Raw genomic sequence first — 15,073 nt, forward strand, 5'->3', positions numbered from 1 at the left:
AGCCAGTACCAGAAGGATTATTTTTGCCAAAATGCCTCAACTCCTGGCACTGGGCTTTGTGTGTTCAGGGGGCCAGAAGTGCATCTAATGAGAAACTTTAATGAGATTTGTGCTGTCTCCTTTGATACCTAAATTAGCCAAACACATCTTACATTGTGCATTCAATGAGAGGGTACTCAGGTGCTGAAAAGGAGCTCATAGAGCAGTTAGGCAGCATATGTCATAATTCTAATGAGTCCAAAACCTACATTAAATATCAAACTCATGCAAAATGGAGTGTCTGTTTACTATTAAGTGCCTTCTAGCATGTAACTGTGTAATTTACACTTTCACTGATTGATAATATGTAAAGTTTTTAGAAGAAACAATAATGAATTACTCTGACTGGATTGGCAGGGTATGTTTAGTAGCTCCCATTACATATGGAGTGCTTACTGGAAAGTTTTATGAGGCTATTACCACCTATCAGATACTTTCTATGCTTGATGAAAAGAAGTGAAAGTGGTAATTTTCAGAGAATCTCATAATGCTGGGTTTGGAAAGCAGAATGATATCTGGAGGTAATGTACCCAAAAGCAGAAGAACCTGGACTATCAACAGTGCTAAAACAGGTCAGCCAGGGATTTTTCTAGCTGAGTTTTGAAAGCCTCTAAGGATAGACAGAAATTCCAAAACTCTTTGGGATAGCCTATTCCACTGATGCGCTACTCTTGTAGTGTTTCCTTCCCCCTCCCAATCCCACCTGAATCTCCTAAACTAACTTTTGGCAGTTGCACTTATTATATCATCTAACACTACTAATTGATATTCTGTTCTGTCACTTGTGCAACTGCCCTTGTTATAAGACCCTCTAAACTATTAACCCTTCCCTGAAGGGACTAATACAAAACAAGCCTGGCTGACTCCACTTTTCCTCATAGGTCCCACACTTTAAGCATTGAGCAACCATGTTTGCCTTCCGCTACATCTCTCTCCTGTTTCCCCACACCTTTTAAAAATGAGGTGATGACTCAAGAAGTTCCCTGAAATTCAAACTCTTTACACAAATTTGCAGATGTAATCAACTACTGGTTTCAAATGAGATCTCAAAGAACCGACCCCAAATTATTAAATATATAATGGCCTAAAACTATCTCAGTTTCTTTAAAAAAATAATATAATTAAATCAGTTTCAATAAGCTTTAAGAATTCTATCTCTCCGTGCATGGGAACAAGGTGAGTGGCTTCATATTTTACCTAGTAAAGACTATTTCCTAACAAGTTTGCAGATGTTTTCTATGCATTCTATATTGGTTCCAAGATATTTTTGAGCTGTAATTTATAAGAACTGCAGTAAAGTTCTTCACATTCATGAAGTGCCAGATCTTTTGGGGACAGCTTGTCTTTGTGATGCCTCTGGATAGATGATGTGGGCATCTCAGTTCCTCTAGGCTATGTGTACTGGCTGCAGAGAGCTGGAATCCTATGGAAGCTAGGAAGCTCTTAGCAGATGAATAATGCTCCTGCTCTGAAGGACTTAAAGCATTTAGTGAATACAATAGCAGCTATGTTTACAGACACAATGGCAGAATAGATTCCATGGTAAATCTCAGTGATAATGAAGAATCCATTCTGAGGTTAGAATACATGCAAGCCTGCAAGAAATGCCATTATTGTTGTCATGCACTCCTTATGTGGATGTAGCACTCTAAATTAGATTCCACTCTGTTTGGATCATTAATGATGAAAAAGGGAAAGGATTCTTATCATTACCTTGTTAAGATTAAAATGAAGCATGGAAATACATCATAACTTGGGCTGTCAAATTCAACTCAAGCAAGTTCTCCTTTAATATATTCGTATAAAATGAGGCATCCTTTACCAAAAGAAAACAAAAAAAAGCCAAACCAAACAATGTTTAACTGCTCCATCTCATTTAGGCACAATATCAGAGATAAAGTCTTATGCATGTACTTTGTGTACAGTTTTGTGATGGAAAATTACTCATTAGCTTATAAGATGCCATCATTTTTTCAGAACCTAGTAAGGGGTCCTTGATTTATAATTCTTACCTCAAAATATTGGAAATGTTTAAGCAAAATGCAGTACATGAATCTGCTTTCATATTAAAAGGGTTTTTTGAGATACTGCTTTTTTTTTTTTTTTTTTTTTTTTTTTTTAACATTTCCACACCCTTTAGGTAGCTAATCTAAATCTCTTCCAGATAGTAGTCATAATTGTAACTTACTTTACTATATTCAGTTGTTATTCTAAAAGACTCTTAGCACTAAGCCACTCTCTCTGTTACAGTTGTCAATGGCTTCTATTGTTTGTGCAACCCAGGATATGCAGGACTGAAATGTGACCAGGATATTGATGACTGCGTAATCAATGCTTGTGAACACAATTCTACATGTGTTGATCTACATCTGGTTAGTAGATTATATTTTTTAATCAAAATGATTACTAAGTTTTCTTCCTGAATTCTGAAGTAATACTATTGCAGTTTTAAACCTCCTCTTAATCCATACCCTTGAAAAAAGTTTTATAATCATGCTTTCCAGTCACTGTTTTTTTGTTTATTTGTAATGATATAGACAATGGGAATGTTTTTATCATTTAAAAGCAGTTATTGGGTCAATACATTTCTTGGGGAATTCAAAAGGGGAGGAATATTTCCAACAGGTGTGTTTAAGGCCTCATTATAAGTCATAGGAATATTCATTTACACTAGTGACATTGGCTTTGAAGGGCTTAAAAAGTATCTTACCTCCAAATAGCTTTACTTTAAGTACTTCAGCATTTATTTTCAAAATTCTTCAGCTATACTATTTCCTGAAACATCGAAGTTTTAAAAATAATTCTGCTTCTCAGAAATAAAAACGTTCTATCAGCTGATTCCTTCACAGGAGGAAAGGAGAAAACAGACATTCACATTGTGTAAACTTTGGCAGCAGAGATGGACCATGTTCTCTGTCACTCCCTCCAGGAATCAATTTATTTTCAATGTACTCAGTAGGGACACTAAGACTATACAGTGTGAGTATTGTCCTTAAGAAACATACAGATTGTCAGAGAAATTGGGGGTGGTTAAGAACGGTTGGCACTTTTTTCCCTTCTTCTAGTTTCTACCAGCTTGTCTGTGAGAATGTTCAACTAATAAAATGTTAAAGCAAGGTGTAGAGTTCAGATTAAAAGATGCCTGAATGTAGGTGTCTATATATGGCATGAGCTAAGCATCTAAGTACCCACCAAAGATGCTAGAATCCTTGCTGATGCAGTCAGCACAATCCAGAATTGTCAGATGACCTTTTGATCATTGTCTTTGGTTGACTTTTTCAGAAATCATATCCAGGCTTTAGACGTAGTGTGCTCCATTTTCAGTGCAAGGTTAGTTCAAGATGATAGAAAATTTTATATTGAAAATTTTATATTCCAAAGCAAAGAACTGAGGTAGTAGTAAGAGGGAAAATATCAAAATTACTGTACAGCAAGCTGTTTTTCCAGTTCCAAAGGATTGGCTTAGATAAGCAAGTCAAATGCAGCTCTGTTTGCAGAGTGAATTAAAAGAGACAAATGATAGTGTTTCAATAGTAGAAGAGAATAAAAATAATAATAAAAAAACATTCTTCATAAATGTCCTTTAGTGTATAAAAGTATTTACTTTGTAATATATATTTCAGGGATAATGTATTTATAAGCATAGGGCTGGAGTGTCATATTTGCGAGTGCATGCTTCTAGAAATGCTCCACTTGACTTCAGAAGGTTTCCACAGGAAACAAGAACCAATATTATTTCTCAGATCCTGAAGACACTGAAGCCTTTGTGTTGCTACATTGGGCAGTTATGCCATAAAGACAAATTCCCCCTGAAGCTGTAGTCAAAGATCCTTTTCTGCTACATTATTTTCACTTCACAAAGCTTTGCAAGACTTATAGTATTTTCAGTCTGAAAATAAATCCTACATGGGTGAAACAAAACCATTTTTCCATGTAGTGGGAGGGGTTTTCTCTTTTGTTTAAAGAATATGAAATAGTTTTGTACCTGACTCAAACTGTTTGCATTTCTAGAGAAAGTCTGAATGTTACTCCTACTCCATCAATTATAGGTTAGACTATGGTGTCTCTTCTGTAACAAAATAACTTCCAAAGGAATAAAAGCCTCTTCTTCCTGTTTGTATAATAAAACATGAAAGAATTCACATGAAATATGTAAAACTGATAATTTATCTACTTTTTTTTGTCATCCACAGACTACCAGGTCATTTGCTAATTTTAGTAGGTCTCTAGCTGCTAACCTTTATTTAGAACTACCTTCAGGCTTGCAAAGAATACTTGGCACTTGGCATGGAAAATAGCCTAGAGAAAGAAAGGTTACCCCATTTTTTTAGTTACTTGCAAATTCTGTGATATGTCTTCCTTTAGATTTTAAAATTCTATTCCAAGGTTTCTGACTGAAAAACTGTGAGTGAAAGTAAGTGTGAGTGAAAGTTTCTGGCATCATTTCACCTTGGCTAAGTGGTTGTAAAGGTATACAAGAATGGGCGCTAACAGATGGTGCTGTACGTGACACTTGACATGAGACTTTTTTTCTACCTCAGTACATACCCAGTGTAGCATGTGTTTGGAAAGCACACCTGGAAGGAATATATTTCCTGGGGTACCATTCTTTTTTTTCACAAATTATATTTTTTGTATTGTTTAAAAGCTCAGTAAAAAAAGATCCAAACAAGTTCTAAGGATTATCACTAGATCTTTCTCAAATCCATTATACTGTTCTAATGTAATTAGTAAGGACAGTTTTTTGTAGCAAGAAAAATATATTGTAAAATATATATTGAGGTTAAATAATTTGAAGCATTATTTAACATTAATAATTAATAAACTTTAACTTATAGCTATTATTGTGGTACTGATTCGTCTAACTTTAAGTCCTTACTAAGCTGTTTTCATATGCAGATGCCACTGTATCACTGTTTAATGACATTTCTAAACCATCATATCAAATGATTACTTTTTCTCCATGCTGAAAACCTTATTTCTGTTTGCATACCCAATTCAGATATACTGTATGCCACGTACCCAGTCAAAATCTGTGACAAACTTGGTTGCATTGACTGCCTCTGTCTTTCCCCTCGATAAGATACTGTTTTACTGCACAGCACTTACATAAAAAGAGTATTCTCAGACCATGTGATAATCAGATGTTTTTACCAGACAAAATCTTTTTTCTCAATAAATAAAATAAAATAAAATAAAATAAAATAAATGCCTATATATTTAACCAGATTCAACAGTGGAGAATGCAATAGCCTATTTCTTAAGAGATGCTTTGTAGAATCCAGTTATACAAAATTTTCAGTCTGTGCATGTGGACTTAAATTAATATATATAAACTAGAAAGATCTTGTGGTGTTCAGTGTTGACAGCCAAGTAGATTAGATTCTCTCATTGTTACATATTCCTATATTTTCATTCAGACTATTCACTCAGCGCTGGCTCTTTTTTTACAAAAAGCTATGCCACCAGATAGAAATTTATTTCTCGCAGTTTCAGGCTCCTTAAGTTCTCCTTAATTGGTGAAAAGTATCTAAAGTTGGCCATGTGTCACACAGGTTATTAAAGGTGTCATTCTGGAGGGAGGGCTAAAGGCATGGGATAAGTTTGGGGTTTCATGTGAGGTTAGTTTCTCGTGTAGTCAGCTAACATTTTAATGTTACAAACATGTCAAGTTGCCTAGCGTAGTGATTAATGGACATGAAGAAAAAGGTTTTCTATCATATCAAAATAAAATATTCTGGAGTATTTCTCATAAGGAATACTTTCCACCTGCACACTAATCGCTAAGACACGCAACCATACCTCAACTTTTAGAACAGAAAATGGCTTTAAAGTGTAGAAATCACTTTAATTAGACATAAAATTTCAAAGGTCTCAGGCTAAAGGTAACGTTTCTTCCTGAAAGGGTGGGGTCACAAGAGAGGTTCTGGAAATACAACTTCTCAGATTAGCTTAAAAGGCTTCTGAAATGGCTTTTTTAACATTGAACAAACTGTTTTAATAGTTCTCTGCTTTAGCTCAGTAGTTCAGAACAAATGCTAATCCAGCTTATTTGCCTCACTGGGAAAAGTTCTTGCTCATAGTTAAGAATTTCATTCAGAAGTGATGGATTCAGTCTTAGCTAATTTAAGACCAACTTGGTTTTCTTGTACCAAACTGCTCTCTGCAAAAATGTTTGCCCTGTCCATTTTTTTTTTCTTTTCCTTCTGTGCCATAGTCTTACTAAATGATTTTTTCTTTAAAACAAATGATTTCTACTTGTTTCCACTTTGCAAGTCAAGAGCAAAAATAACAAGAAAAAAAGCCCAAATCCTGTGAAGTGTCTTGTAGGGTATGTACATTAACATTTTAGTTTGTATTACAAGAACACTCCTGAAGCAAATCTCCCAGCTGTACCCCCTTACTACATATAATTTGCATTGCGGAGAAGACTTGAATGATGCAAACAGGATTTCTCTTGCATGAAACTAAACCAGAAAATGCTCTCCACACATGCATATAATGGGCTCCAATCACATATTTTCAGTCCCTGGGTTTAGATAAAAACTATTTTAAAGTAAAACCCTCAGAATCCAAGTAGTGTGTATGTTGGGTCCCCAGTGCCAACAGTTTTCAGAGATTTGTTGCTGTTGCTGATTGCTACTGTAAATGTACCCATAGTCATTTGAAGTTTCATGAAAACAGAGCACAGTTCATACAGCCTGGTTACATTACATTACATATTATTTTCTTTTAAATGTATACAATTTACATAAATTGTATGCCATGGAGGTTTTAGGAGATATAAGTTCTGAAATATACATATATATATGTACCCCAATATATTAATTTTGCCACTGGTGTTGCTACAAAGTAAATTATTTCAGCCAGTCTAGCAAAACTGTTTTACTTCATACATGCACAGCATGTACCTTCAAACGTTCAAAATTATGTTTAGTCATGCAACTGCTGAAAAACTGCATGAGTCTGAAATTTACCTTATGAGTTCCCTTTCTATTAAAAGCTTTTTCTGAAACCAGCAGTGATGATTTCTTGCATGGTAATGTAGAAAGTTACATCTATCTAACATCTTAGAATTTATTTCACTCAGGTAGATTGAGCAAAGAGTTTCCATGGGCTCTCAAGACTAACACTGAAAGGTACTTCCTTTGATTCACTAAATAATATTTTTCTTATTTTTGTAACATATTAGATTCAGCGATGATTCTATTCCATAGCAAGCTTGGCAATGAGTGGAAAAAGAAAGGCAATAAATGCACATGGATTTCTGATACATGACAGTAAACAAAAGTCAGTAACAAAAATCAGGTGGAAGCCTTGAAGTATTATTTCTGCTACACTGCAGTATCACATAAGCAAAAATATCAATATGTAATACAGAAAAAGTGGAATTCCATTTAAAATTAACTAATAGGGGCCATAACCAAGTCCTGCCAGGCAAATTTTATATTTGGGCACATACAGTTCCAAAAAAAGTAAAGATGTCCCTATAAATATTTTTAAATTAGCACATATCTTGCAGTATTTTTTGTTTCTTTATTCATTATAATTTGTGACAGCCTATTTCTCTTATGACAATGGAAAAGAGAGAGCTGAATAAGGCCTCTGAAAAATTAACAGGTCCTATACTATATTTGGCACCATGTTACTTGTCATGAGAGCCAGTTGTTCTTCTTTCTGTTATCTACCTTCATTCAGAGAGAACTTTTAAAACCAAACTATATTAATGTCATACTCTTGTTGTATATAGTCTTTCATTTGGATAACATAAAAACCTGAAACATGCTGAGATATTGCCCAGGAAAGTAATTTTAAAGGATAATTTGTAATATCTTACTCTTTTACACAAGAACTGACTCTGATAGCACTAGGTAAACATTAAATTCATTCAGTGAGTAATCATACTAGTTGATTTCTATAGGTGTATTGGGAAATCATGAAAATAGATTTGAACCCAAATCAGATTTGGGTTCAATTGAAATCAAAACTCTTACCTAAAATTTCTTTTCAATGTATTCTTATAGCCTCTTATTATTTCCTCATTACTTTCCCTATCACTTCAAGTTCTGCATTCATACTAGTTTTCGACTGCCATTTAGTGGTCCAGCGTAAGGGCTATTTGCAGCCTTATGCAGGGATGCATTCGCACATAGACCCAGTCAGAATCTGGAGTCAGTCAGAAGCTTTCTGAAGCAGTAATTATATATGTATTTGCTTCTTTGAGGCATACTACCAAGACTTTAAAAATAGTTACAGGCACCTGCATCGCCTTCTGGATCTGTTATAAAAAAGAAAGCTTTTTTAGAGTTCTCTACTAACAGTTTTAATTTCTGAATCTATTTATACTAAGGCAAAGAGTTGATATATCGCATAAATGCCACCTTATGTTTAGAATCATAGAATCATCTAGGTTGGAAAAGACCTTTAAGATCATCAAGTCCAACCGTTAATGCAGGACTGATAACTCATCACTAAACCATGCCTCTAAGCACCACATCTACACATTTTTTTAACACTTCCAGGGATGGAGATTCCACTACTTCCCTGAGCAGCCTGTTCCAATGCTTCACTACCCTTTTTGTGAAAATGTTTTTCCTGATATGCAATCTGAACCTCCTATAGTGCATCTTGAGGCCATTTCTTCTTGTCCTATCACTTGTTACCTGAGAGAAGAGACCTACCCCCACCTGCCTACAACCTCCTTTCAGGTAGTTGTAGAGAGCAGTAAGGTCCCCCTGAGACTCATTTTCTCCAGATTAAACACTTCCCATTCCCTCAGCTGCACCTTATAAGACTTGTGCTTCAGACCTGTCACCACCTTCGTTGCCCTTCTCTGGACACACTTCAGCACCTCGATGTCCCTCTTGAAGTGAGGGGCCAAAAACTGAACACAGGATTTGAGGTGCAGCCCCACCAGTGCTGAGTACTGGGGGACAATCACTTCCCCCGTCATGCTGCTCATGCTATTTTGGATACCAGCCAGGATGCTCCTGGCCTTCTTGGCCACCTGGGCACACTGCTAGCTCATGTTCAGCCAGCTGTCAACCAGCACCTCCAGGTCCTTTTCCACCAGGCAGTTTTCCAGCCACTCTTCCCCAAGCCTGTAGTGTTTGTGTGTGTGTGTGTGTGTTGTTGTGACCCAAGTGCAGGACCCAGCACTGAGCCCTGTTGAGCCTCCTACAACTGGTATCTGCCCATTGGTCCAGCCTGTCCAGATGCCTCTGCAGAGCTTTCCTGCCCTCCAGCAGATCAACATTCTGTCACTAAGCTTGGTGTCTTCTGCAAACTTAATGAGGGTACGCTCAATCCCCTCATTCAGATTGTCAATATTGAGCCCTGGGAAACACCACTTGTGACTGGCCACCGATTGGATGTAACTCCATTCACCACCATTCTTTGGGTTTGGCCACCCAGTCAGTTTTTTAGCCAGCATAGAGTACACCTGCCCAAGACATGAGTAGCCAGTTTCTCCAGGAGAATGCTGTGGAAGACAGTTTCAAAGGCTTTACTACAGCCTTTTACCTCAGCCTTTCCATCATACAGTAGGTGGGTCATCTTGCCATAGAAGGAGATCAGGTTTGTCAAGCAGGACCTGCTTTTCATAAACCCATGTTGACTGTGCACGATCCCCTAGTTGTCCTGCACATGCTGTGATGGCACTCAAGACAATCTGTTCCATTACTTCCCTTGCGGCGAGACGCAGCTTGATGCAAGCAAATGTCAATTTATTGTACAGAAGCACGAGTTTCTATAGACTCTCAGAAGCTGCGCGTTTTAAACAGATTGGTTCTTGAAGCTAAGCCTTGCATACTAGGCAATCCCCGATTGGTGGTTAACTACCAGCAATTAACAGCAAGGTGTTACCTTTCTTTGGCGCCATCCGTCTCCCACTCCCCTGTGCTCTGTAAACACGTCTCATCATGTTAATTGTTGTGTCTATTCACACTCCTTGTCCTCCCAGGGTTCGTGACCTACAAGCTCGAGCACATTCCCCTCAGCTAACTGATTGCCACGCATGGTCCTAGTTTCCAGCCCGCTCCTGCATCTCCCCCTTCCTGTTGCACAAAAAGAACCTTTGAAACCGAACGAGTAAAAACAAGGTATAAGTAATAGAACAAATAAAAAAGCAACTAAGACATAGTATCAATGTCAAAATAACCCACTGTCTCTGTTCCGTGCAATTTTACAATTTCCCCTTTTTGTTTTTGAACAGCTAGTACCAGGTTTGCCATGTTCTGCAGGGCCCTTGCAAACGTGACAGCAACCAAGGTAATAGCAAACAATACTGCCAATTGAGTGAATGGATGCCAAAAAGGCTGACATTTTCTCAGATTTTGATAACATGTTGCTGCAATGGGGCGCCTAAAATCCACGCAGCACATACCATCAAAATCCTCACAGACATGTCCTTGAACCAACAACAAAAAGCAGTGACAATTTTGACCCACATTCTTAACTGCCTACCAAACAAGGTGATTTAACTCTTTAATGCTTTCTCTGCTGTTACTCTGGATAAGAGAAGAACCGCTGTGACACGTTCCCATCATAGCCTCCTACTACATTAGCATCTACATAAAAACAATTATCGACATTCAAAGTGTAAACAATATCATCTTTTAGATTAACATTATACATAGGTGGAAGGGCACACCAAACAAGAACTGGTTCAGTCAAAAAGTTCAAAACATAGCATGCCTTCTCTGAACATACCTCTGGGGTCATTCCCTTCATTCCCTCTTTTTTTATGCAAAGAGAAACACTTTTACCATAACAGAGACGCCCCTATTTACATCTCTGAGCCCGGACACAAACCGCAGCTGTATGCTCCACCAGGCTCAGGGCAGAAATCATTCATGTAGTTACGTAGCTATATATCACTACAAGCATGCAGACACCTATTAAACACTAGATAACCATGTTTATCTTTCCTATTCTCCTTCACAATACCTAGTTGTTCTCTCATTATGAATCCTCCCTTCCCCCACTGCTTTGCTTAACTCTTTAACAGCCTCGTATTGCACAGGCTGCCACTCTCGAGGTTGATCTGTCTGATAAAATACTGAACATGCCATAGCGACTCCCAAAACCCATCACTGAAGTGTTTCCCACTTGCATTCCTGCCACCAATCCCTCAGACCCCCTTTCACCCTCCCCAAAAATACAATCAATGCATCAGGAGAGACGAGGGGGTGGGGGAAAGGTCTAGCTCCTTTTCCAGATCTATAGGACCTGGATCAAAAGGTTTATCAGTGCCAATAAAATCATTGTCCGAGTTGTCCTGTTCCCGTGCTTGGTCCTGTGTTGTGAGGGTCGCTGCAATCAGTGACAGAAGCTTTGGGGGCAGAGGAGGTGTGGACAGAATCGCCATCACTGACGGTGTCTTGAGAAGAGTCGCGCTGTCGGTGGAATTTACAGCTTCCTCTGGTTTAGCACCGTTAGTAGAATTAGTCCACACTTGGCAAAGACTAGTCAGAATTTGCCACCAAGATGCTAAATGCATTCCCGACACGGAGTTCCCCTCCGCGGCAGCATCATACAATTGGCTGCTGTATGTACACACTTTCATTCTTTCAAAGTCTAAAGTTTCTTGGCTGCTCACCTGTCTCGATGAATACAGGTGTTGTCCTCGGGGTTTAGGTTGTCCGCCTGGTCCAGACAGCCAGACGATCGTTCAGCCAAGCCGTCTCCTCCGGAACGCAGCCCTCTTCCACGAGCTGTCTTTTTTATCGACCAGTTCCGTCCTTATTCTTCCAAGGCTTCGGAACACCACCATAGGGGTCACCATTTGAGGAGACTGAGGCACGGACTCCCGGATCTGACTAGAAGACCCTTCATGAGTCCATATACGTCTCTTTCTGGGGACGAACCCTGATTCCCCATTACGGATTTCCCACAGCTCACCTCTCAACTCCGGAGGGATTTCAGGCCGGCTCCTGCTTCCTTTCAGCAGATCATTCAAAGTTCTGTGGGATTCGCTGCATGTTGCTCAGATAGGCGATTCGAGAGCCCTTCACGTCAGATCCTTAAACGCATCACGTCGGGGTCACCAATTTGCGGCGAATGAAGAGACGGGACGCAGCTTGATGCAAGCAAATGTCAATTTATTGTACAGAAGCACGAGTTTCTAGACTCTCAGAAGCTGCGCGTTTTAAACTAATTGGTTCTTGAAGCTAAGCCTTGCATACTGGGCAATCCCCGATTGGTGGTTAACTACCAGCAATTAACTGCAAGGTGTTATCTTTCCTTGGCGCCATCCGTCTCCCACTCCCCTGTGCTCTGTAAACACGTCTCATCATGTTAATTGTTGTGTCTATTCACACTCCTTGTCCTCCCAGAGTTCGTGACCTACAAGCTCGAGCACATTCCCCTCAGCTAACCGATTGCCACGCATGGTCCTAGTTTCCAGCCCGCTCCTGCATTCCCTGGCACTAAGGTCAGGCTGACAGGCCTGTAGTTTCCCAGATCCTCCGTCCTGCGCTTCTTGTAGGTGAGCAGGCTTTTCAGTACAGCTTCAACACCAGCCAGAGATTCCCTGAACTTCTCAATGAACGGTGTTCCCACCCAGATCAATTCTGTTCCAGTCAGACATCATATTACTTGTATTTCAGCCTAGTACTCATTTCCAGGTTCATTTGTACAGAAGTTTGTTTCTATTTATAGGCAAAATAGATTACTTGAAACAAAAACTTCACCATCTTAGTGTACACTCATTGACTTGCTCTAAAGTAGTAAATTGAACAATGTCAGAGCTTGTTCCCTAGCTTTCAGAACAAATGTCCTGTGACATCTTGTTTTTTGAAGCATTTTTAGCAACCAAAACAGGGTGGCTGTGTTCTGGTCACGAATGAATGTGCATATAACTAGCTAATGGTTGATTCCTGGTTGCACTTCTCCCATTTTGTCCTTGGAAGCTCTCAGCACAAAAGGATACCGTGCTTCTTCATTTGTTTTTCAGAAGCATAAATTTTGAGGCATAAAATTATAAAAATGCATCTAACTTTCCCCACTTGCTGTTATTGTCACAATAACAAATGGTATTTTATGTCAAAAGTAACACATCTGAATAGCTAAGTTATTAAGCTACTATTATTCAGGTAAATAAAACTGGGAAGTATTTACTGTTCTATGAAAAAGTACTATTTTCATGGCAGGTTGTTAAAAGTAAAGAATTAGCACCAAGTAGTCAATTTTTAAAGACTTTGTTATAAATTATTATGGTTTTAATGTATTTTCACTTTTACAGCAGGATTAAGTTCTACCAACAGTATGATTCACTAATCCAATATAGTCAGCAGTTGGACAAAGAGCTTGCACCTGCAATTGATCCCAGGAGTTTGTAAAACAATCAGCTTCACTGAATTTCCTCAAACTTAAAAAAAATCACCTTACTTGTTCATTTCACGGTCTCATTGCTTGCTTTTCTTGTTACTAACAGGAGATTTTAAGATGCATGTTTGTGCTTTAAAATCATTTATGTTTTCAGAATTCTTTCTGTATAGTTTACACTTGTGTTCTTTCATCTATAGTCCATGACTTGACTTTTAATTTTGCCAGTTACTTATTACTTACAAAATCTTTGTAGCATGAACCTGATCCTTGTCTTTTGAGATAAGCACTACCTCACTGAAGTACACTGAAGTAACTACAGTAATTTTTAATTCAAAAAGTAACCATAAAATTTTGTTTATCTCACTACTGCTCCATATATAACTTTGCTCTTACAATTTCTTGTCATCTGCTGAGTAACATCCTGCCAAGATGAGAACTTACCAATAGAGAAAGAAATCTCATAGGAATAATTCAGATGTCTCTATTCTGTCAATGATAACTTAAGCAAATCTGGAAAAGTTATTTAAAGTCTGCTGCTCAGTCTCTCCTCCAGTTAAATGGCAGAACTGCTTCATATGATGGTAAGATTTAAAGTCCCATAATTTTAAATTACAATTTTTATAATACATATATATTTATAAAATATAGTCTAATATATAAATATTACTGCAATTTCCCTGGGTCAAATATTGAATTTTATGTTTGGTTTTCACTCGTTCACACATGCTAAATGGAACCATGGAGTGTCTAGACAGGAACGTGAATGACTGAGATACCAGAGGAGACACAAAGTACTTTGCATTCCAGCAATGTTTTCTCCCATTTCTTCAGATGGTTATTCTAATTGAAATACCAATTAATATTACTTTTTATTTAAAAACAAAGATAACATCAGATACTTTCATCTGAACTCTCCTTGAGGTGAAAACAAGAAAACTTTGAAAGAATTTATGATTCTTATTGTATTTTTTTATTTAATGAATATACAGAACTGCCCTGGTAGCAGATGAGGGACTGGGAGTTATGCCAACAAAGCCTCTAAGCCAGCTGAGCCTGAGGCACTCAGCAGCACTACAAAGAAGCATCAAGTGACAGTAGTGGGATACTCCCTGCTGATGGAAGCCCCCATCTGCCAGTGTTACCTGCTGCCTAGGGAGGATTGCTGCTTTCCAAGGGCTTGGATCTGGGACATTTTACCAAGGCTTGTCCAGCTCTGGGATTGTCATCTCTTGCTGCTCTTCCATGGAGATACCAGTAACAGTAAGGAGATGGCCAGTGCAGACCTCGAACATGCCCCCAGTGACTGCATGTCTCCAGAAGCATGATAAAGGGTATGGGGGACCCAACGGTTTTCTCCCTGATCCTGCCCGTGAGAGAAAGCAAGGTGTGGATAAATCTTTAGTCAACAGCTAGTTATATAGCTGGCATTGATAAAAGGGTTTCATCTTTTAGGACCATAAGACCCTCTTTGAGGACTAAGGCTAAGAAGAGATGGGATCCACTTGATAAGTGGGGCAAAATTATCTTTGTCAACAGGTTTGCCAAAAAAAAAAAAAAAAAAAAAAAAATCAAATGAAGAAGTGATGGACTTGGTTGTCAAGCAAAGGGCACGGGTAATGTAGACAAAGAGACCTCCTGATCAACAGACTAGGGCTGCAGAGGACCCACCTCAGTCTATAAACAAGTGCCAAGAGGCCAGATTTAT

The 15,073-nt window shown here is 38.4% G+C and overlaps 1 protein-coding gene across 5 annotated transcripts in view; it reads left to right on the plus strand.

Moving 5' to 3' along the window:
• EYS (eyes shut homolog) overlaps positions 1-15,073 on the plus strand; it is a 1,034,174-nt gene that overhangs the window by 448,041 nt on the left and 571,060 nt on the right. For all 5 annotated transcript variants that reach the window (XM_080388797.1, XM_080388796.1, XM_080388798.1 and 2 more), the window contains one exon: positions 2,290-2,411. In XM_080388797.1, coding sequence (XP_080244923.1) covers positions 2,290-2,411 — 122 coding nt within the window. The remainder of the gene's footprint in view (positions 1-2,289; positions 2,412-15,073) is intronic.

The sequence above is a fragment of the Falco punctatus genome, assembly GCF_963210335.1.
Source record: "Falco punctatus genome assembly, chromosome: 5".
Lineage (NCBI taxonomy): Eukaryota > Metazoa > Chordata > Aves > Falconiformes > Falconidae > Falco > Falco punctatus.